The sequence below is a fragment of the Galendromus occidentalis genome, unplaced genomic scaffold (genome assembly GCF_000255335.2).
Source record: "Galendromus occidentalis unplaced genomic scaffold, Mocc_1.1 scf7180000075432, whole genome shotgun sequence".
Lineage (NCBI taxonomy): Eukaryota > Metazoa > Arthropoda > Arachnida > Mesostigmata > Phytoseiidae > Galendromus > Galendromus occidentalis.
Window position 1 is genome coordinate 4,490 of NW_003803422.1, and position 24,437 is coordinate 28,926.

General features: G+C 50.3%; 2 protein-coding genes and 1 pseudogene across 2 annotated transcripts; all 3 read left to right on the plus strand.

The window, feature by feature from the left end:
- The first annotated feature begins 5,058 nt into the window (after window positions 1-5,058).
- Window positions 5,059-6,296, plus strand: LOC100909330 (tigger transposable element-derived protein 6-like; annotated as a pseudogene).
- A 1,408-nt stretch (window positions 6,297-7,704) lies between these two features.
- LOC100897223 (uncharacterized) lies at window positions 7,705-10,402 on the plus strand. Its single transcript, XM_003737303.2, has 3 exons — window positions 7,705-7,874; window positions 8,867-9,563; window positions 9,683-10,402. The coding sequence occupies exons 1-3, from the start codon at window positions 7,705-7,707 to the stop codon at window positions 10,400-10,402; spliced, it is 1,587 nt and encodes a 528-aa protein (XP_003737351.2).
- Window positions 10,403-13,492: 3,090 nt separating this feature from the next.
- Window positions 13,493-22,822, plus strand: LOC100897367 (cytochrome P450 4C1-like). Its single transcript, XM_003737304.3, has 4 exons — window positions 13,493-13,642; window positions 15,370-15,587; window positions 15,771-17,294; window positions 22,753-22,822. The coding sequence occupies exons 1-4, from the start codon at window positions 13,493-13,495 to the stop codon at window positions 22,820-22,822; spliced, it is 1,962 nt and encodes a 653-aa protein (XP_003737352.3).
- Window positions 22,823-24,437: the final 1,615 nt, after the last annotated feature.

Consider the following 24,437-nt stretch of genomic DNA (forward strand, 5'->3'; position numbering starts at 1 on the left):
TTACCGTAACCCGGAGAGAATTTGTGGAAAAATGCTTCGAAGCCGGAAAACGATGAGACCGGATGGCATGATCATTCAAGTCGTGGAGCATTCGTCTCTCTCAAATCTGCATGCATAAAGTTGGTGGGATATTTCAATGAACAACGTCCTCAAGACCTCAAATATCGTCTCCGCGGGCGAGCTGGAGGCCGGAAACCCTTTCCGAGTCTCAGGCCTCATTCGGGAAACGGAACTCTATCGAAAAAACCATCGAAATAATTTTGTCCACCTAGGAATTGATTTTTGACCACTGTGCGGCGCCTACGCCAGTCACATCAAGACTCCATCAACGTGCGCGTTCGCTACATCTCCCGTGCACCTTGATCTAATGTGCCCATACGACATCTCTGCTTCTGGCAGATGGTTCTCTTCGCTATCTGTGTCTTCAGGTTCTCGAGGAGTATGCTGGCCAGCTCAGATCTTGCTTCACGAACATCTCTGAGCAGCAGGAGGAACACCTTATCGGCGTGCGATAGCGTAGCTTCCCCTTCGCACAGGAGGAGAATTGCCCGCTTGAAGCGGATTCCGTTCGCACAAACCTCGAGTTGCATCCTGGATTAGTCGCGTTGGCCCTGGGGAGAATCGCTGTAGTCCTGAAGATGCTGACAGGTCGAGTCCGTACCGTCGAATGCCTTAGCCTTTCCTTACACCCCATTGTCCGGATGTCTCTCTCGATTCCTGATTGGTTGAATTCTGTCTATGCCAGCGCCGTTTTCAACTAGAATATGAATTCGACATTTCGTCCGGTGAATCTTCTATCCATCGTGCATATCACGTACATCTCCGTTCCGTTCCTAATACATGCCTGCTACATTCTAACCATTGTATGACCCCAATTCCCTCGGTCTCGCTACCTAAATGTTGTCCCCAACTTTACTTACAATTAGAATATTCTCCCTGGAAGCGTTTTCTTCTAGCGCTGGCATTTGCCTAGCCTGCTCTGAATAATCATCTTCTCTACCTGGAGATACCATGAATAGCATATTTAAATCTGTAGCTCTTCTCCTGACTGTTCTTGATTTTCCTGATGCTGATTCTGAAGACCTGACGATCGGTTGATCTTCTATACCCTCCGGCACTCTTGCCTTCTCCTTCATTCGCGTTTACTCCCGAATCTCCTCTGTATCTGACGTTGTTCCGAAGCTCGCCGCAGTATTTTCGATGTGGAGAGATAGTCGTATTTCGTTGATACCTCGGCTAGAATGCACACACGGAATACTAGAGTCAGTCTTGGGCCCCCCCTTAGCTGGCTGAGGTTTATTGTCCTTATACATAGCGAGTCATAGGAAAGGGTTGAGCACAGAAGAGCATCCGATTATGGGTCATACTGAAAACACTGTGGATGGGTCAAGTGGTGACCAGTCGGTGACCGCTACAGACTGACGTCGTCAGTATCCAGAGCGATAGGTGAAATGGACAATACTCATCATTCATCATTCTCCCCCATTGGCCGTGTAGCCTTTTGCAGAGGTTCGCTCTAACTTCATTCTCTTGGATAAAATCGTTGTTTCGCATGCCATGAGAATTTCGAGTTATTTCCGACGAGTCAGCCAGACTTGAGACAACGACTAGCAGATTCGACAGATTTGTCGAGCGCTTGAGATAAGGGACATTTGAGGCACAGTAGAGACACTCAGATTGCTACTCGTTCCTGATATCTAGAGACGATATGCACCTCGATCACACTTGCTCAGAATCTGAGCTTACCATATTTTTGTCAAACTTGTCATGAGATACGTCAGTCGTTCGGCAACGACTTCGAGATCGAAATTTCGCGATAATTTCTGTCGCTTCTTACTCTCTAATTTGCCCTCTCGGGACTCGGGCTATTTAAGGGGGGTTCAGTGCCTCTTGCTTCCCATCATGCCTAGTTCAGGGAGGTCTGATTCTGCTCGAAGCAAGAAAATTCGACATCGTCCCGAATCCAAGTGCGCAATGGCCAATACTGGCTCTACCACGCCTCAGATCCTCACCAGGGTGTCTCAAGAGATCCTTCGGGTTCCGCAAGGAATTGAGCCCACCGCCCCTGTTCAGGACGACTCTCCGTCGAGCACCAGTACTGTCGTGAGACCCTGGTCTTCCTCCGACATGTGGTTGACTGCCCTGCAGTGGTTGCTCGGAGATCGCCTGTTGGCGATACTCAAGTATGTCGTCATGTTGCTGTTGATTCTGACTTTGATTGGAGCAATGCTCAGGCGTAAGTTCCAATCCGTCCCAGAGTCTGGGTTTCTATATGCTACTCGTAGGTTCCCGTTATTTTCAACTTTGCACTTAACTATCCTTCACCCATTTTGTATTCCTAGAGCCCGGAACGAATGAGACAACCGGCGCGGGCTTGTCGGTATTGTCGGGATTTGTCGGTCTGGTGCCGAGGGCAAATGCGCCCTGCTGAAATCGGATGCCCCTGTGCCGAGGGAGGCCTCCGCTCTCTTCAAGATCCTCGGTTGAGTGCCGCGAGTGGAGTATATGCCAAGGGAGATTTCTATGTGTGTGACGAATAGATGAAGGAAATTTTTTCGTCACCAAGGCTTTTCGATTTGAACCCATTGACGCCAGTTCAGGTGTTCTCAGGCTATAACTATGGCCAGTCGTTGATCTGTGGCTTCCTGGCAATCGCCAAATGTTATAGATACTCTCGTCGGCTCCTAGAGTTTCGGAGAGTCAACGCAAACAGCTCCCGTTCATGAGAGCGCGATCGCGGCGGCGGCGCTTGTTCCGCGCGAGTAGATCGATTTAGATTTAGTCAGTGCATATCCGAATCACGAGCAGCAATGGTGCCCCCACTGAAGCGTTTTTCGAGCTCGGCCGACATGGCTGGATTCGTAGTGGTAACGCTGCTCTTCCTAGGGGCTCTGTTAAGTAAGTTATTTTCTGGGAATCACGAAAAGTTACCGAGCATCAGTGTGGCTCACAGATAGGGCTGCAGAAGATTTTCCATCCTCTCTCAGCGATTCACTTTGGCTATTTCGACGAGAACGTCGCGACTGGAATGACGCAGCGGTAACGTCGCAGCCGAAGTTACGCGGAGTTTGAAATGACGCGGGCCCGGAATGACGCGAGCCCAGAATGATGCGAGCCCAGAATGACGCGGACCTGAAACGACGCCCTCGACTGCTCATCTCGATCAACTCGGAATCGTACTTGTCGAGTTCTCTCGGACAGATGTGGATTCCAATTGTAAGACATTTTTGGAGACTTGGCATATGGCGCACATCGGCGCCGCGGTCGTCCAGCGGTGTTCGGGGCTGGGCAATCATCCCGTTATCGCGGGTGTAGGTTCCTGATTGTTCCCAGCAAAAATTTCCAACGGTCTATAGATCAACAAGTTATGCGAGGATTTATTACTTTCTAATTTGTAGATTGTACGATATGCCACGGTGGCGCTTGAGAGCGTATGAGCCACAAGCCACGATGATGAGGGAGGATCCGATGCAGTAGCCGATCAGCGGCTTTATCCACTTGCAGGGATCTGGTGGCGCGGGAGGCGGAGTTGGTTTCGGCGGATGTACGTGTTTTTCGTACGCATCCCAGATGCTCTCGCCGCCTTCGGGCGGTTTCCAAGGTCTGAGACAGACCGTGTCACGCGCTGCCAGGCGTAGGCAGCTGGCCTCGAATTCCAGACAGTCGCAAGGAAAATTGTCGGGATTCGTTTCTGTGATGGTGCATGACCGGTTCTCTTCCCTCCAATCGGGCTCGCAGTCCGCCGACTAGTTGAAATAGCCGAGACCGGAGTCTACAAGGCTAATCACGAGGAGGGCTACCAGGAGTCTTGCCGCCATCGAATCCTGCAATTTCGAGCAGTGTATCAAGCTTTTTGAAATCCAAGTTCTTAGTCAGGAAATCCGCGGCGTTGACCTCAGTGGGGCAGTATTCGACGTTGACCTCTCCGTTGAGGTATCTCTCTCTGACGTAGTAGAACCTCACCTCAACGTGTTTCGCGTCCTTAAATTGTTGCGAAGATTCGGTCCTTCGAATCGTGGCCTCCTTGTCAATGACTAGGGTCGGTTTCAAGGGGTAGTGGAGCTCGTTCAGAAGTTTGGCCGTCGAGATCGCCGCTTTACAAGCCCCTGAGGCAGCGATCAGCTCCGCGACCATGGAGCCGGTGGAAACACAGCTCTGGCGCTGGCTGCACCAGCCAATAGCTCCTCCTCCGAACTTGACCAGGGAGCGAGAAGTGCTCCGTCTGGTGGTGTCACACATAGCGAAATCTGCATCGTTGTGGACCTTGAGTTTTTTTTTAGACCACTAGAGTAAAAGGGGCCGTGAGTTTTGGTCCCACTCAAGTGTCTCAAGATGTGCAACTCCTGTTTCCACAACTGTTTCGTTGGGCAATCCAGGTACCTTGACAAGAAGCCTACTGCATAGGCTATTTCCGCTCTTGTCGCAACTGCGAGGTACAGTGAAACCTGACCTATGGGACCACCGTACGAAGGGACCCCCTGAGGTATCGGACCACTTTTTTTTGGCACCGATTCTCCTCCCATAGAAGTCTATACCATTCTTAACGCGCAACGGGACCACCTGAGCAATGGGACCAAGGACCACCTCCCCCGGAACCGAGGGTTCCCATTACCTGCACAATCGAACCCCATTTTTTGGAACGTCTCGAGTTTATCATCGAAATCACAATACAAACATCGATTGTCGCGTGGGGACTACCGTGACGCATCACGTCAGCGGTAATTCCGTTCTCAAGTCGAGTTGAGCCATCGCCCGGTCTCCAGCATGGGAAAGCAACGGAACGAGCCCGCTCTAGACAAAAAAGTCGAAGTTATCAAGCAAGTGAATGGGGGAAGAGCCAGAGAGAAATCGCCTCGGAGTTCGGCGTGAGTAAGTCCCAAGTACAAAGGATAGCGAAGGACCCAAAAGCTTTCCTGGGAGAATGGAAAAGTTTTTCTTCCGAAAAGGGCAGGAGAAGACGTCAGAAAGCTAGAAACCAAGACTTCGATGACGAGGTCATGCGTTGGTTCCGGAGTGTGACGGAAAAACGGATCCCGGTAAGTGGCGGTAACTGGGGTGATGATTCAGGAGAAAGCCAAGTCCTTGGCCCGCGGAACAGGGGTCGCGGAGTTTTCGGCGAGTAACGGACGGCTCGATAGCTTCCGAAAGCGACGCAACATTGTTTTCAAGTCTCTGTGCGGTGAATTTGGGGACGTTGATCAAACAGTCGTGAGTGATTGGTTGAAACGATTGCCTGATCTGATCAAAGAGTGCGAGGTGGAGGACATCTTCAACATGGATGAGACCGGCCTCTTCTTCAGATCCCTCCCTAACAAGCCTCTCGTGGAAAAAGGAAAACAATGCCGCGGCGGTAAATGGCAGAAGAAAGGCTGTCCATCGCATTCTGCTGCAGCGCCGTAGGAGAAAAAATTCAACCCTTGGTGATACGGAAGGCCCTGAGACCCCGTTGCTTCGAAGGTGTGGACGTGGAGCGACTCCGTGTTTACTGGGAAGCCAAAGCCAAAGCGTGGATGACGACGACGATTTTCGAGAGATGGCTCGCTGAATTCAATTCGCAGATGAAAAGTCAGGACAGAAATGTTTTCCTGATACTTGACAACGCTTTCTGTCATGGTCGCCGCACCATGAGCAACGTGAATCTGTTGTTTTTACCCCCGGACGTGATTAGCGAGTTGCAGCCTCTAGACCGAGGCATAATCCAAGCATTCAAGCTTCAGAACCGCGATTTGATGCTGCGATGGTTGGTGTCGAAAATGGACGACTGCCGTTCGGCGTCAGAGCCCGCAAAGACGATCAACGTTCTCGAAGCTATAAGATGGGTGGTTCACGCTTGGGATAAAGTCCAAGAACAGACCATCGCAGGATGTTTCCGTAAATGTGGTATCATTGGTACGGACGGAGGCGAACGCGACCCGACCGAGGATGTTTTCTCTGACGACCGTCTACAATTGTGTGCACGGACAGGCGTCACGGATCCGTGGTTCATGGAAGACGTCGAGTGCTTCCGAAGCGCTTCTGCCGATGAGCCTTGTCCTCAGTCAGCGGGCATAACGGATTATGAAGAAGAGGATACGTACGTGAAGGACCCGCCCGGAGAGCCTCCATCTGCAAGCGGAGCGCTAGATGCCGTCGAAACCATCAAGTTGTTCGCGCTCACGTCGAGCGCGCTATCGAACGGTGCGCACGGTGCGCTGCTTGACTGTGAGAAGCAGATCCTGGATTTCGTTATACAGGAGATGCTACGAGCTGAGCGACAAAGCACCTCAGATTCATTCTTTTGTAGAGCTCAACGTTGACGCAGCAATGTTTTAATAATCCCCTCCATGGACGAGGAATGAAGTGAATTGTGCTCCGATGCACGATATTCCTTATCAACTTATCATTCTTAACCGCCGAATTCGGTCAGGTACGGATTTCACGTTTTCCAAGGTTCAAAATTTCATAACCTGAGCCACATGACCACCTGACTTATCGGACCGAATTTCCCCGGAACCGAGGGCGGTCCCATAGGTCAGGTTTCACTGTACATCAGTCCGCCGATGAGAGAGCGGTACGGCAGTGACACATCGATCCCGCCATCGTAGGCGGATTTTGCACTGCTGTCAAGCGGCGTCTTGGCCGGCTTGCAACTCGTCATGCCAAATCTTTCCAACAAGTCGGCAATGTACTTCGACTGATGGATGTTTCAGTTTCAGAGTTTATTCGCTCGGTCTGAGCAGAGTATATACCTAGTTCAATACACATAATAGTATTGCGACGGTTCCGTTCAGGCTCCGAGTTCCCTCAGGGAGACGAATTCTGGGCACCGGTGGCGTGGTATCTCCCGCATCTGTCTCCGCACCTCCTGCAGGTGCAGCTTTCGTTGGGTTCGTGAAAACCGTCCGTTGAGCACACGCGGTGATGGAATCCATGGGCGGCGTGGCGGCAAATGAGATGCCGGTTCGCTCTGTTCATGCTTTTCCACGTCTCGTCCTTCAGCGCTGGTGTTTCCAGGATGTCAACATCGATGTCCGATAGTTCTTCTTCCCACTTCGCGATGTTTTCCTCACACGCATCCGTTTTCGGGAGTCCAAATCGTTTTTGAAGATCTTCCGTGAGGAGCGTCGTCGGCACTATCCAGTAAATAAGCCGATTCCGAGTGCACTGAGGTTGACCCAGAACTCGCTTCAAATAGGCAGCCTCGACTTTGTTGAGCGACTGCGGGAGCAACTTTCATAGTGAACAGTTGCAGGGCGGTGCTGACGGAAAGACGCTGTGGAGTACGGATAGACGACATCGCCGTGAATGCCTTCCGGCATCGTTTCTCCAGATGTTTGCCGAAAGAGTGGCCATCCGTGGGGGGGATTATCCCTAGATATGGGAATTCATTCACGAACTTCAGTTCGCTGCCGTAGAGTCGTAGCTTGTCGTCTCTCGCGAGATGTCCGCCCCGGCGGAACTCCATGGCTTGTATCTTCTCGAGATTGATGCTTAGACCCAACTCGGCAGAGCATTCGAGGAGCCTGGCGAGGCCCTGTTGGACGTGGTTTCGACTCAGCACGGACTATTCTCCACCGAAAACGAAGCGAGTCGAGACCCAATCTGCCGAAAACCAGATCAGAAATCGTGTTCGGACCCGGCTGGAAGGAGACATCGGATGGTCGCGGGCTCCTTGTGATCGATGACGGGACCGATGATCGCGTGCTCCGCTTTTCCACGGCAGAAATGATGATCCCCCTTCGTGACGCTCCAGTGATCTACATGGACGGCACGTTTCGAGTTGTGCCCGAACTGTTCTTACAATTATACACTCTGCACGCCTTTTATAGAGGCCAGATGATCCCGTTTGCTTTCTTTTTGTTACCGGATAAGCAAATGGGGGCCTATTGCCGAATGTTTGCTCGCGAATGGGGCAGGATCCACCACGGAAGAATAAGACCTACGAGAAGCTGAACCAGAAGTATATGAAGTTCGTCGCAGAGTACGAGACGAACGAGATAAGCCGCAGGGAATGTGTCCTAGCCGTAGGTTCTCAACGTGTATCGGTCGTAGTAGATCCATCATCGTTGGACGCAGTGTGACGTACTCGATGACGTCTAGTAATCTTGAGGGCTTCATTAAAATAATTTGACGCCAGAGTGAGCTCCGACTCATTGTTCAAGTCTCCTGTCTGAACTGCACAGAGACCGCAGAAACACGTATTTGGGAGGTTGGAATCTGGGAGACGGGCATATGGGGGACGGGCATATGGGAAACGGGCATACGGGAAACGGGCATATGGGAGACGGGCATATGGGAGACGGGCATATGGGGGACGGGCATATGGGAGACGGGCATATGGAAGACGGTCCACGACAACTCGGCCTCGGCGACAACTCGGCCACTACGACAACTCGGCCACTACGACAGCTCGGCCACTACGACAACTCGGCCACTACGACAACCCGGCCTCAGCGACAACTCGGCCTCCACGACAACTGGGCCACCACGACAACTCGGCCACCATAGAGACTCCTTTTTTATAGAATTGCACGTAAACCCGCGCTCCGGCTTTCTCCGAGAATCTGCCCCTTTTGATCCATCCTGGAAAGCCCGAACGCCCCGCCTGACTGCACTCGGACCTCGGAGAATCATAGAACACTTCGGCACTTCCCCTCATCCACAGACGGTCTGGGAAGCTTTAGACCTCATTAGACCGAAAGACCGTATTTAGAGTCGCCGCCTGTCGTGCTAGAATGTAGTCGGTGTTGTTGCTATCGTCGTTGCTCGTACGTGCAGCATGTTTACCACGAGGCATCCGAAGACTTTCCGAACGGATCCCACGCCTGGCATCGGACTGAAACATCTCCGCGAAGACAGGAATCAGGATGCCAGTTTCCGTCGAAAGTCAGCGAGGAAAAGAGAGACTGGCCCACGACGGGTATCTGTACGTGTTCGCGCAAAGGAGTAAGGATCAACAGACAGAGTTCTGGCGCTGTCAATACAAGGCCAGCAAAAGTCAGAAGTGCACGGCCCGCGTTCATAGGTCTGTTAGAACTGGGGAGATCACGATCAAAGGCGCTCACACTGACATGCCGAGTTCAGCAGCTATAGAAGTCCAACAGAAGAAGGTAGCGATGAAACGTCGAGCGGTGGAGACTCTAGAAGCACCGCAGCAGATCATCAACAAGATACGTGCTACTTCGTCGCTGGCTGCCAAGGGGAGCATCGAGAGCAATAAATCGCTGACAAGGACGATACAAAGAATTCGCAATCGTGTCGGAATACCTTCGGTGCACTACACGGATCGTCGGGATATCGTCATCCCTGAAGAATATCGAGTGTATGAAAGTAGCCCCGGGATTGTGGAACGGTTCTTGCTCGGTGACTCGGGATCCGACGATCCCAACAGGATCTTCCTCTTCGGCAGAGAAACGGTGGCCTCCTGGATCGGGGGAGTTTCGAAAATCTACTGTGACGGGACCTTTAGTTTGGCCCCGAATGAGTTCGCCCAAGTCTTCGTGATCCTTGCGGAACGTCCAGGATGCGTGACCCCGATTTGCTACGCTCTTCTGCCGAATAAGTCGGAAGAATCGTATTGCAAGGTAATTTCTAGAAAGAAGATAACGTAGATTAAGTTTGAGCTGACGGTAGCAGTTGAGAATGTCGCCTTGTCCTATATTCTTAAGCCCCTTAACTAACCCGTCATTCGCTTCTCTGCTAGATGCTCGATATGTTAACACTCGGATGGCCGGCCTTCAACCCGACGAGCGTTTCCGTAGATTTTGAAAAGGGCCTGATGAACGCGTTCAGCGCCTACTTCCCCGATGCTCAGATTCAGGGATGCTTCTTTCATCTTGTGCAAAACATGAAGAAGCAAGTCGCGGCTCACGGTTTGAGCAGAAGATATCGTAACGAACCGGATTTCGAGCTCAAGGCAAAGATGATCTCGGCGCTCGCGTTCATTCCCCCAGAAAGACTGGAGGTCGCGCTCCGCGAGCTCCGCAGTGATTTGCCAGAGGAATTACAGACAGTCCTGGATTACTTCGAAGACAATTATATCGGACGTCTCCAGGCTCGCGGCGATGGATCTCTGACACGCCGGAACCCGTTGTTCCCGGTTTCCATGTGGACCGTCTACGAGCGCTCGCTTCGAGGGGAATCCCGGACGAACAACTACGCGGAAGCGGCCCATCGCAGTCTTCAGCGCCAGTTCCGTGTCGAGCACCCGGGGATGCTCAAATTCATTGACGGAATCCGTTCTGTGCAACAGAGCAAGGACGCCGATTTGGAGCGTTATATTGCCGGGTACGCCGCTGATGGGAAGAAGAACAAGTATGCTGAGAATGACCGAAGAATTCTACGTATCCTAGAAAACGTAAACACCAATACCTTAAGCGAGACTTTGAGGGGCATCGCCCATACCTACAAAATGAACCCTTGAAGCGGAAATCCCTCAACGTTGTCAATCTGTACATACAGTACATTCCAGTCAATTCAAGTTTCCTCCGAAGATTGTGTGAGAGGATTTCATAAAAACCAAGTGACGCGTTCTTCCGACGCTTGTGAGAAGAGACAAGGCATACCGAGTCACCTTGATTCTTTCAGAAAGTCTTTTCATTCAGTCATTCTCCGATTCTATAAAGAAGGAGTCTCCATGGTGGCCGAGTTGTCGTAGTGGTCCAGTTGTCGTGGAGGCCGAGTTGTCGCTGAGGCCGGGTTGTCGTAGTGGCCGAGTTGTCGTAGTGGCCGAGCTGTCGTAGTGGCCGAGTTGTCGTAGTGGCCGAGCTGTCGCCGAGGCCGAGTTGACGCGGTCCGTATGGAAGACGGGCATGCGGTACCTAACCGGGTGGGCATATGCTCGACGATGTTTCCAAGAAGTTGTCATCGAATAAACATTATTTTGATGCTCTCGAACTCGGGAGCTGTCCCTCTCATAGAGATTTCAATCGACTCATTCTTCAATATGGGGGTCCCATAGACTTTTCGCGACTTCTGCTGTTTCTTCGTCCGCGAATTTCAGCCGGTCCAGCTATCGAAACCGGGCGAAGAGCGGAAGGAACGGCAAGGAAAGACTCAACTTTCCCCACCAACAGAGCTTCCATATCTCACCTGGTCCAGATTTTACAGGTGATCCTAATCAGGGTGAATATATGTTTGAGCGCAAGTTAATTTGAGCGCAGGGCCGATTCGAGCGCGAGTGTGATTTCAGCGCAAGGGCCTTTTGAGCGCAAGTCAATTTGAGCACAGCTCCAATTTGAGCGCAAAGTCAATTTGAGCGCAAGTCCAACTTGAGCGCAAATCCAATTTGAGCGCTCGTCAATCTGAGCGCAGATCCGATTTGAGCGCGCGTCACTCCGAGCGCGAATCCAATTTGAGCACAGATTATTTTTAAGCGCAGATCCATTTTGAGCGCGGAATAATTTTGAGCGCAGGTCCAATTCGATCCCTAATGCCGACCTGAATTTGAATCCCCACCCCGAGATGAGTCCGATATTCCATGGAAGACAATCTTGGAACTGATCCTTCTGATATGTACAATATATATTCTGGTCAAATAGTCTCAAAACCCATGTGAGACGAAACGTCAATTATATTATACAAGTCGCATTGTCCTATAATACTTATGTGTGTAAGAAGATGTGCACAAAGCTTCAAAGCGGTCACATCAAAACCGTATATTGTGCGAAATAGATTCCAAAAACGCCAGCACGTTACGACGCACATAAGATTTTACAACGTTTTCGATCCTTGCCGTCCTGTCTCTGTAAGTCTTGTTGGGCGTAGTGGATCTACCCTAAGGAAACGAGTTCGAAACTAAGAACTCTGTCTTACCCTGTTCGATTTGTAGACAACTAAGAAGCTTGGATGACGTAGGGTGATAGGCTCGCAATCGCTAAGAGAAGTTCGCATGCCAACCTTCGACATCATTACTAGTACGGCTCATTCGATTCAGCGCCACAGCATAGAGGTTCCACCACTCGTGTTTGATGAGCGGCTTATGGCGTTCTCTACCAGCCCAGGTGTTTTCGAAGTAGTCTACAAATTTCGTCAATAGTCCAACATTCTCTCCCACGAAGTCGGACTTCAAGAGCACCTCGAGCGACTCCCGAATATCTTCAACTGGGACGTAAGCTAATGCCGCGAACATCCGTGTGTGTAGCGAAAAATCATCCGAGGCCTTGTATCTTTCACGGAGCTCCGCATCGTCTTGAATGTGCCGCCACAGCGATTGGTTAAAATGGAAGCTGCACCCCATTATACCGAGCGTAGGCAAGTTTGCTTCCAACTCTCTGATCATAGCTGACTCGAAGTCGACGTGAATGGCTTCCGGATGGGACCCATCTAACGTATCCTCAATGATGTTGATCAGCCATCGATACATCGCCATTCTCTTATCCGGTAGCAATGCGTAGAGGACAGGGACCACATTCCCATCCGAAAGCCTCACGTGGACGGAGTACAGCTGCAGGAACATCAATGGGGCGACGCGGAAGGTTCTATCGGGAAACTATTCCCCACAGTCTCTGAGAAGTGATAGAAGTGATATTGGCGGTTGCATATATGATGATGCGATTGGCATCTCCCTCACCAGAGTCGTAATAGTCGTAACTAGAAGAGAAGAAGGCTCGATTTCATCATCCGTGGCGTCGCTTCCTCCGTTCATCGTTGAGCTTGAAAACTTACTGCGCCATATTTCATAGCCCACCTTTTCACGATCGGAAATTCTCAAATCAACGCGAGTATTCATTGCGGCCTTCGAATCGGGATCTTCCCGTTTCCGGACGCGATTGACCTGCTTTCGGAGCACTGTCAAGTTCGGCAGTCGACCCATCAGAGCTTCCGATGATAACGTTGACACCATGTTATCAACTAGACCCGAAGTTTTGCACTCCCCTGGAACGCTGTCTACTTGCTCCTTGAGCTCATTCAACTTCTCCCGAACGGTGATGTCTAATGGATCTGGCGCGTGCTCATGGAGCGGCGAAACCTGTCGAGGGTCGGGACGTAATGAGCTCTCAATCCTCGATTAATCGATATATCCAGAGAAGAATGCTCACTCCGAGCTCTTCGATGTCTTTTACTGAGATTCGCACGGAGCAAGTTTTCGTCAGACAGCGCCATCTATTCCGATCCTGACGATATAGAAAACTGTCGAAGACGAGTAAGGGTTTCCCCTTGGTAGACTTAACGAAGTGGAAGGACTTCTCAGACATGATAGATTTTCCAACTTTTCCCGTACCGCGTGTGTCACCGGTACCTTTCACCAGGTTGCCGCTCCACGCGTTCGAATCTCCCCCAAATTATTGTTTGAGATGTGTGATCTTTGCTGGAAGATCCTTCCAGCTCCAGGCCTCGAACTTCTCACTCGAGTCCGAGAGACGTGGATCGGACCTCTTGGATCTGACTCGGATGAGCGCTCCTCAAGGAGCTGCGCTCAAATCGCGCCTGCCCTAAAAATGAATCTGCGCTCAAATTGTATTCGCGCTCGAATCGAAGCGCGCTCAAGATAAAACCGCGCTCAAATTGGGACATGGGATTTGTCTGGATGAGGCACGGGGTACCGAGGGAAGTTTTAGGCCTGCCAGATCTGACTGAAGAGAACGAACCGCTCTTTCGTCAAATGGTCATTCCGTGTTTCAAACTTCCTTTTGGAAGAGCCTCGTTATCCTTCGTTGTCGATGTATAATTCGGCATCCCTATTCTGTGATTGATCTGCATGATTCGATGAGTCCAGTGTCATCTTCGATCTCGCTTCACTACGAATGTATCAGCTGACGGTCCTTTCCGTCTCAGCACCTCAGACAGACTCCACGGGTTCGTGAATCGCGGTTTGGCTGTACTGCCTCGCTCGGACTAATAATAATCGGACCCTGATGACTTTGAGATGATTCATAGTTTCAAGAGCTGCTCGACCGCCCGTTCCGAAATGAGGTGATCTTCACTCTGCGGTTTTCCAACCGCCGAAGCCGCAAGAATCTTTCGGATCCAGCGACCCCGACTCGCCGCCAAGCCTAGTGGGACATCGTTGCTGACGATAAACTCATTTTGACCCTTTATCTCCGTCTGGCGTTCTGCAGACCCTTGATATTTTCGCCGCAGTAAGTGAACCCCTGCAAGTCACTCTGGCCCTTGAGGGCTTTTTCACCGATCATACTCCCGACCGACTCCTGTTATCCTTGCGAGAGGGCAAGTAGTTATGGATGATGGACGGTAATCCTTGCTTGGGAACTCCGGAGCCCGGACTTGCAAGGTGAACGCAAGAAGCCCGAGGCGCGACAGAATGAAGCGAAAAAGAAGGTATAGCTCTTACTCGAAGCACTTGGTGCAAAAAATATGCCCGGCTGGTGAGCCGCATGTCACCTGTTCTACCCAGAGCAAAGAACTCTGAGGAGATCCCTCTGACGACAGTCGGCCCGTCGGAATCCATTTCCTGCTGTCGTCGACTGGGCGAACTTGAGAGGGAACCAGTTCGGCCGGAGTAGCGTCACGAGCGAGATGTCCAAGATGTTTTCGGCGATCAATCTTTTCCTCAGCCGACTTCGGCAGTCCGGGGTCTCTTAGTTAGAGAGAGGCTCCTATTGAAGGGCGGCTTTTATCTTCTCACGAAAAGCTCCGGCAGGGGGGCCTCTATCACGGAGGGGCTTCTATTGGAAGGGGGCTGCTATTGGGGGATTTACGGTATATCACCTCCGGGTTCGTCTATAGACTGTTGACTCTATCAGTCCTGAAAGGCTGATCGACCCGCCGTCGCGTCATCCTTTGATACGACATGGCTCGTAAGCTATTGAAGTATAAACGTGGCTCGACATCCTTCGCGGTCCGCGACCGTGGCCCCAATTGCTGATTGCGGTGTGGAGCGATTCCAAATGAGAGCCTATGAGACCCGAAAAATGCCGCGAACTCCCGACTGAGAAGCCGCGAAGAAGGTCAAGTTTGTGTATTATGCCTCTGAGATAATTTGTTGAACTTCCCCTCATGGAGATTTGGTGGGAATTGTGAATTTAGGATTGAAGGAGACGCGAATCCGCGAAACAGTGCACGATCGGCTTTTCTCTAATTGGAGCGATCCCTGAGAAACAAGTCCGCGCACCGCGGTCGGAATCGCTGCGGGTTCACATTCCTGCCAGAATCATCTGCCTCGACTAATTAAGACTTCGCGAGCTCTCAGAGGGCTCATGTGAGAGCCATTAACGAATACCTCTTTGAGACGGTGTTATCTGCCCGAACATGCACCCGAGATAAGTCCGCGTTCATAATATCAATCAGAAGCTGCGCAGAGAATCGCTCCACCGGATCAGAGTCCATAGCAGCGAGAACCCTCACCGGGTGCTCGCCCCCTTTCTCTCTCTGCTTCTGATCTCATCCCCATACATATGCATCTCTTTGAGCATTCCTTAATCATTCAAGCGATGCGGAGAGTACTGCTCATTCGTGCCCTGCTATTTTCTCAAAAACTTTTCATCTGTGCCTGAGCAAGTGTTCAACCCCAAACTTGTGATCATCTCAAGTGCGCAGTCCAAGCGAGCCAAGGCCAGAAAGATCTTACAAATTATCGCCGAACCCGCTACACCTCTGGCGCGATCCTCCGGCCTCCAGCTCCACGTCGGATTTTCTCACTGCGGCTGGTGAGTACCGGTATCTGAGGACGGTAGGAGTCAACAACGGTGTCCTATCGGAAGCAACTTCTGTCTATGCCAACTCGCGAAGACAGCTGCTCGGCATCGTATCGGAAGAGCCACGATCGGCCCTAAACGAAATTCGACGAATCGTCATTGTCGTGGGTCGCTCTGACTATCTCTGGAAATGAGCATCCTTCTGGATATGACGGTCTGTGTCGTAGTCGCTGTGACCGCGTATTACGCCCTCGCAGTCGCAAGACTCGTGTACGCTTTCAGAGGTATACCGAGGTTGCCCGAGAACTTCCCTTGCTCTTTCCCGTTGGATCTTATTTTTTCGATGCGACGCTTGCGAAGAAAATCGAAGAAGCCGCTGGAGAAAGCCATCACTACTAAAGTATCGAAAACAAAGATGTATCCACGATGGCTCTATAAGGCGATGGATGTGATGGTTCCAAAATGTTACGATCAACCTGTGGTTTGTTGCATAATGGGACCAGTAGGATTTGTGCTCGCATGCACTCCTGAGAGTACCGAAGCATTGCTGTCGAGTGTATCCAATGTCAACAAAGGATTCAGCCATCACTTTCTGAAACCCTGGTTGGGAAACGGCCTTCTCTCCAACCCTGGGGATGCGAGCTGGAAAGTACATCGGAAGATGCTGACTCCAACAATGCACTTCCGAATCCTGGATGATTATCGCCAAACAATGAACGAAAATGCACTCCGATTCGTTGACAAGCTGCGACGATTGGATGACAAGGAGGTCGATATCTATCCGATAATTCGCATGTGCACCTTCAGCATCCTCTTCGAGACCGCTCTCGGAATACAACTGGACGAGGATGATTCGGAACACCTGAATTTTCTGAGCGATTGCGATGAGTTGGCAGACCGGATTCTCGCCAGGATCATCAACATCCCTCATTGGTTCGACTGGGTTTTCCGGCACACGTCGGCTGGACGCCAAATGGACGCTGCTAGCCTGAGAATCACCGCCTATATCAATAAGGTCATCGACATGAAGCTTGCTGCGCAAGAAAACAATAACGGGACAGGACAGAGTTTCATCGATATCGTCATAAAAATGTTCCGCGACGGGCTCCTGAGCCGACAAGACGTCCGAGATCACGTTGCGACATTCATAGTCGGTGGTTTTGATACAACCGCAACAGCGATGGCCTACACTCTCCACCTTCTTGCGCTGCACACAGACCTCCAAGATGAGTTGTTGAGTGAGATAGAGAGCGTCATCACAGATGACAAGAACATCACCAAGGAACAGCTGAGAATGTTGACCTTGACCGAGGCCGTCACCAAGGAATCTATGCGTCTGTTCCCCCCGCTCCCGATGATCACACGAAATGTCTCCTCTCCCGTCCGCGTTGGCGAGCATACAATACCCTCCGGCACAGTTGGCCTCATCGATATCTTCCATCTCCATCGGAACCCAAACGTCTGGGAGGATCCACTTCAATTCAATCCCTCCCGGTTTTTCGGATCGAAGAACAGACACCCTTATAGCTTCGTCCCGTTTTCCGCAGGACCGAGAAATTGTATGGGCCAGAAATTCGCTAATCAGGAAGACAAGATCCTCCTCGTTCACATGATCAAGAATTTCAAGCTCCATACGAGCCAAGCGACCGAAAACCTCCGATTGAGTTTCGATTTGATACTCAGACCCCTCGACGGCATATCGATCCGCTGCGAACCACGGACCAACTGAGTCACTGGGACGAGGCTTGTCCCCGGATCATTTAGCAAATCGTGGCCGGTTCCCGGAGAGGTCTCCGTGGGTAAATCGATGGGAGAAGAGGGCGTCCTGTGAGTTCACAGCGCGCTCTATATGTTGATGTAATACTCTGATGTTTCCCGCTTCTCTAGAAAGTTCGTTGAGCGGCCTTCGCGACGCCAGACTATCATCGCCCGGTGCCGAGAATCGAATCGGCGAATCGACGTTGGAGACGGACCGTTGTCGACAAGTCGAATAGGATTCGAGAGAGGCTGGGATCCCAGCGCAGCTTCGTCGCGACGTCACTCTTCCAGAATGCCGTTAGATCATTGTAGAACAGAGAGATCATCAGTGTCCTACGTGCTCTCCTCGAAAGCCAAAGATAGTAAATTGTTTTTGCTCGCCCTCTTATTCGGACGCATTCATCTCATCACTATTCAGAATTAGATGGAAAGTTTAAGGTAGACAGAAGATCTTTCATGGAGTCCCGGAGATCGAGCTCGATCTGAATCTCGGAAAGGTCTCTTAAGCGGGACATTCATTCAGGAGAAACGGACTGTTCAGATAAATAGTCCCCGATACTCCGATAGTAAGTGGTTGTGCTATAGTCGCACTGAAGTCCCTCGAGGGAACAGCCGATAACTGAGTGCTTTCCGGATAACCCAAACTCTAGGGAGCGACTTCGGACAGAGTCTCCGATGTCCAAGATGTTGATCTAGGTTTTGAGTTCCTGGGACTCTGGACGTATCTCCTCCCACTTTCTTAACCCAGTTCGGAGAACTCTGCATCGCGATCACATCCGCGATTGCCCGGCGAAGATCGGTGCCTCCGGTGTCTGTACCCTTTGCCTCAAAGAACACAGCACGCATCAGAGAACGGAATTGCAAACCGAACCGGCATTGCAATATTGAGGCTGCGACGTATCCTGATATACAGCGGTGGCCGAAATCTTGAGAACGGCAGGTCCCGTTCATGAAGAGATGGACGTGTCCTAAGTCCCAATATCTCAATACCAGGGTGCCGCGAAAAACATGAGACTTCCGAGTTCTTGCACTTCCTCTTCAAGCTCATACCCAGATCTTTCCCATGCTTACCTCCACGTACGGTTCATATTCGAATCTGCTTTGGTCGGAATTTCAAATACAATCCCCGGGGATACTCTCATCAGATATCCTTTCATTTATCTCGTGCAGAAAGACTGAAGCTTCGTTCTCGATTTCCTCCTCCGTTCGGATGTGCTTCTACCGATCTTCCGCGTGATTCGTCGACTTGATATTCGGAGCGGGACTTGGGTGCTACCTGATTCGAGCGCAGGTTTGATTTGGGCGCATGCTGGTTCGAGCGTGAGTTTGATTCGGAAAATGAAAATTTTAAAAAGACCCGGTCGGTTATAGAGCAGATCGGAGCGTACGCTTGATGCGGGATGGGTACGGGTGAGGAGTCGCCCTTTGGCTTTTTGATCGACTCAATCTATGTAGCGCAGTTTTTTCACATCGCAAGTTGCGAGTCCTTCTTAGAATGAATGCGAAAGTATGATCTGACGAAGGCTCCAAATTCTTCAATGTTCTCATGGACTGTTCTGAAATCGCAGAATCATTTGCTCCGACCGATCGGTGGTCGTGTGGTTAGCGCGTCTGGCGTCTGTCACATCTCACAACTCGTGCAAACGTGCAGAGCCGCACGACCGCGACTTGAGCGGAAGGTGGCGTAGGTTCGATCCCTGCTGCCGGCGAAATGAGCAGGCACCTGGACTTCATCCTTCTGAGTACATTCGCTCCGAGGATCTGTCGTCAGAAGCAATTCGAGAGTTCCCGGGACCTCAGACCTTGGCTGTGTGTGGCTCAGCTCGAAAAAGTTGAACATCACTCGCTTGCCAGAATCAGCTTATGCGTCCTACATTCCTATGACGTACAGCCTCTTCGAAACCGTCGACTTCATATTGGTGCGCCTCTCTCACGAGTCACGAGTCTGTAATTCAGCAACAGATCATTCCATATTCCGTCATCCTGCTCTCATTCTTGCGGGACTTCGTCCAAGACCGAGTCCTATACTCTGAAAATATTCAATGAAGCTCGTAAGGAGTGATGAATTACCACGAACGAAATCGCACTCGCGTATGATAGACGGATAGACCTTTCCTTTGCAATCGAACAGAGCAGATTTGAATTTGATTCGAAATTATTCGGCGATTGCCAATCAAAGAGCATCGGACACACGATTGGCCGCCGCCACGCCAGACTTCGTTCACCCCAGCTAGATGTGCCTTTCACCAGATGCAACGTGTACGATTCCCACTAGGGACGCTCTCAACATCCGAATCATTCGAAAAAAAATGCGCCCGTTAAGCAGAGCAAAAGTCTTTTACGTCTTGAGCTCGGTCTTGTGGAGACACAATGCCGCTTGAATTCGTGAAGTCGATTCGAGGTAAGCCTCTGCTTAAGATAAACGGGTTCCTATTCCGGAAACATCGAGAGAATAATGGATGCATCAGTTGGCGTTGTCTGGTCAAATCGTGCAAGTCTCGGACTACGACTCGAGACGGCGAATACCGATGAGTCTCAGGGGACTCATCCTGTCTGGTCATTACACGAATTTCCACTCGAATTATGTGCTGATTCGAAGTACCCTGGAATCCCGCGAACAAGGCCTCGTTTCGAATGAGTCCCCAGGGAAGAGAGCCTCGTTCTCATGGACACCTATGTGGAGTTTTCTCTTTGGATAAGTCTCTCATATACGGTAGCTCAGGGTACTTGGATTTTAATCAATTTGGTCGATGGATGATTGATCAATGTAATCGAACTCGATCTCTATTTCGAAGTGAAATACTGAAGATACCTCTCTTTCTCCTGAAGAGGAGCATTCTCAGCATTGTTACGCGGCCGACTCAGTTGATATAGAAGTGCGGGACCAGTTGAATCGACTCCGGACGCCGACCGAGCAGAGCCCATTGGCCTCCAACTCCGTTTTAATCGCCAGTACCGTGGGTACAATCGCTTCTGAGGCAGTGAGAAGTATTATAGAATGCCGCAGATGAGTCTCCTGCGACAGCGAATCACTTACGCTCGAGCAATGGCAGGACCTTCGCTCCCTCAGAATCCTACATGCCGTGAAGGTCTACGCATCCCGGACTTCCTCAAGGTCACCACGCGAAATGAAGCCTTCCTACATTCCGACTCCGGCGTCGGAGATCTCAATAGACTCATAATTTACGCCGCAGCTGGAGACCTCCAGCTCCTGAGAGAGTGCCCAGAATGGTTCCGAGATGGTACTTTCAAGGTGTGTCCTTCAATACTTTATCAACTTCACACGATTCACGCTAGACTGTCGGATGGCGAAACGGTGCCCGTCGTTCACTCGCTCTTATCCGCCAAAAAGGCGGATTCTTACAAGAGACTCCTAGATGTCATCCTCGTCGAAATTGACGGCTTCCACCCACAAGCTATTCACGTTGATTTCGAAGTCGCGATGATCAGAGAGCTCGAGCTTGCTTCTCCAGCTGCGGGAATTCTGGGATGCTCATTTCATTTCAATCAATGTATTTGGCGTCACATATAGAGCAATGCTGCGCTCCGAGTCAAGTACGTGAACGATGATGACTTCGCTTTGCGCTCGAAAATGTTTCCGGCTTTATATTTTTTCCGGTCGACCACGTCCGCCCTGTTTTCAATGCCCTCCTATAATCCGATTTCGTCAGCGATGACTCATCTGTCCTTACGGATTTCATAAATTATTTCGAGACTACGTGGGTAGGTCGGGAACGAAATCCAGCAAGAACGAAGCTGGTATGGTGGAATGTTCACATGCAGACCCTCGATGGAATGGGACGCACCAATAACGAGGTTGAGGGCTGGCTCGCGGCTTTCAAGGCATGAATCGGAGCATCTCACCCCAACTTCTCCAGACTTGTCGAACTCATCAAGCTGGAACAGGGGAGAACGGACTTCTGGATAAGCAATTGGCTCGCTCAGGGCATTACCGACAGATCGAAGGAAAGGTACCGTGACCGTCAGAAAATACTCCAGGAACTTGTTTCTTGTTACGCGACTCGCGATAGCTTGGGATTCCTTTTGGGAATCGCTCACGTTATTCGATTCTGAGAGAAAAGAATAGTCTTCGAGGATATTCAACTGTTCAGTTATGAATAAATCTCTGTATTCATTCTTAAAAGGAATCATATCTCGCGATTTGAAAGAGTTGCGCTGCCTAGATCAAAACGATTCAAGGTAGCACCAAGCATACGCTCTTTCAATTTCGGACGTTGTTCATCGGGCGGAATTTCATCAGATCTGCATGATATCGATCAAAACGCTCTGGATCCCGACTGAGCTGGAACAGCTCACGCTCAAGCCGTCGTGTCGCGACATCCCTGTTATCTGGGAGCTCAGAGATCGTGCTCCGTTTCGGGAAAACGACAGTATATCGCTCTCCGTCGTATGAGACACCACCGCTCAAATCATACCTACGCTCTAATCAAACTTGCGCTCAAATCGAACCTGCGCCCAAATGGAATCAACGCCCAAATCGGACCTGCGCCCAAATCAAACTTGCGCCCAAATCGAACCTGCGCTCAGATCGGATGTGCGCTCGAATAGAACCAGCGCTCAAATCAGCGTGCGCTAAAATCAAACCTGCGCTGAAATCAGGTAGCATCTCTTCCATAGAGACAATGCCTGATGGGACTGCCAATATGAAGTCCCATCAGGCATTGTCTCTATGGAAGAATACTCATTCCACTGTTCCACGAGTGTCAGCATCCGCCGGCATTCGGAGAATGCTAGAAAATCCTCAGTACACCGATATCTCCACTCCGTTCAATCTCTGGGCGAGAAATTCACGGCACCGTGAACTTTCAGTCGGAATGCCCCGTCGAAAGTCTGGCCCTATTCATCGTCCGACCGCTCCCATGTCGGAGAAGAGCCCGTCAAAATGCGCATTTGGGTCGCTTTCCGATGTGCTCGGACAGAACTTCTCGTTGCACATACTGGAATTCCAAACAAAAGTGTTCACGCTATCCGATCGGTCCCAGGCGCAGCAAGGAAACTTGAAGAGCAGCGAATTTTCGCCGTGATTATGATTATGATTTTACCGTAGTCATAATCACACGTGTGAATATGATAATGATCTTAGTCATAATCACAGAAATCACCCTAGTCACACATATTCGTATGATTACAATCATAATCACACGTGTGATTATGATTATAATCATGGTCATAATCAGAGCTCGGAAGTTTAGTCGCTGAAAAGTCTTAGAAAAGGCAGGCGGAAAGGCGCTGAAAACCTTCGAGAAAGGCACCGAAACTAGGCAAAATAGGCGTTACAGGCAGGGAAACAAACGCATCAAAGCGTCCATCAGTGTCGTATTGTGAGAAACTCATCTGGCAACATGGATTCCCATCGGTGAAAAATCGACGCCGATCTGAAACGAGCATTTTACAACGACGAAATTTTTTGGCGCCCTCAGGCGGAGCATCGGAACTTGTCGAAGGCAAGACGTGCTCCTGGAAACTAGGTTCGCCGAGCTCATCTCATCGCCGTTCTCAATAGAAAAACCTCAGTTTCCCCCAAAATACTCGGGATTCGGCCTCTCAGAAGCTCAAAAAGGCACTCTAGACACGAAGAAAATTCAACAGGCATTTTGCATCGAAAAAAGCCGAAAAAGGCAGATATATGCATTCAAGGCTCAATGCCTGAACTTCCGAGCTCTAGTCATATTCACAGAAATCACCGTAATCATACGCACTCGTGTGATTACGGCCATAATCATACGCATGTCTGTGATTATAATCATAATCACACGTCTGATTATGATTGTAATCATACGAATGCGTGTGATTACGGTGATTTCTGTGATCATGACTATGATTATAATCATAATCACACGTGTGATTACGGTGATTTCTGTGATTATGACTATGATTATAATAATAATCACCACACGTGTAATTATGATTGTAATCATACGAATGCGTGTGATTACGGTGATTTCTGTGATTATGATCATGATTATAATCATAATCACACGATTGATTATGATTACGGTTATAATCATAATCAGGCGTATGATTACGGTCATAATCATACGCATGCGTATGATCATGACGCCCTACGGAGCCCTACGATCGCACGTCACACATTTGCTCCGGAATATCGCGCGGCGGAAACTGAGTGAAGGGCTCTCTCAGAAGGGAGCGAGCCATACGCTGCACGCAGAGTCCGTCATTCGATGCTGGAAGTCCACCATCGTGTCCGTAGCTCAATCAAAGCTCTACGATTATACATCGGAAGGATCCCTGGTGGAACGAAGCTGCATCCTATATGCGTGCGATGCTTATGCTGGGGCAGAGGGGAGTGGAAACTTACGGAGAAGCTCATGGAAACACGACGCTTGAAAGAGTTCAAAATTGCATTGTGTTGACAAGGTCGAACTACTAATCTGGAAGTTCTATCGCTTCCGCAAGGAATGAATTCTGCTCAATTTCCTTGAGCCTCACGCTCGACATACTCAACCGTCGGCGTCATGCTGAAATCTCTCGTATTTCGGCAAATGCAGCAAGCGCCGCAATTACCGATAAACCTGATAACAAGGGAATCGAAATCAGCTCTTCGCGGCCTGGGTATCAACGGCTGCATCACTGATAATACAGTCAGGTATTCCTTCTCGAAAGGTCACAGGTACAAATGACATGGTCGCAATCATGGCATGCCACCGCAGTACATTCAATAGATCGGCCCGGCTGCGATGAACTTTTTTTCGCTGATCAAGTTAAGCATGATCCTTACAACGTTCGATCGGTTGGGCCTCATCCTTGGTCCGACGTCGCAGGGTTTTCGGAGCGTCCACAAATCTGCGATCGATTAGCTTGATCTCAGTGCCCGAGGGCGGTGGTTGTGGGTAGTCGCCTTCGTAGGTCGATTTGGATGAAGACATCCCGCCGGCGAAATCATATATGTACATGTGCATTGCCGATGTCATAGATGAGAGGCAGTGGCTTAGCGAGCCGGAGTGCCGCTCGGGGCGGTGATTCGAAATTTCCCGTTTTTCACCGTGCTCGACGAAAATGCCGCCCCCGGCAGATATTTTTTCCTCGAAAACACTCCGTTTTTTTGGATGTCAAACCCCGAAA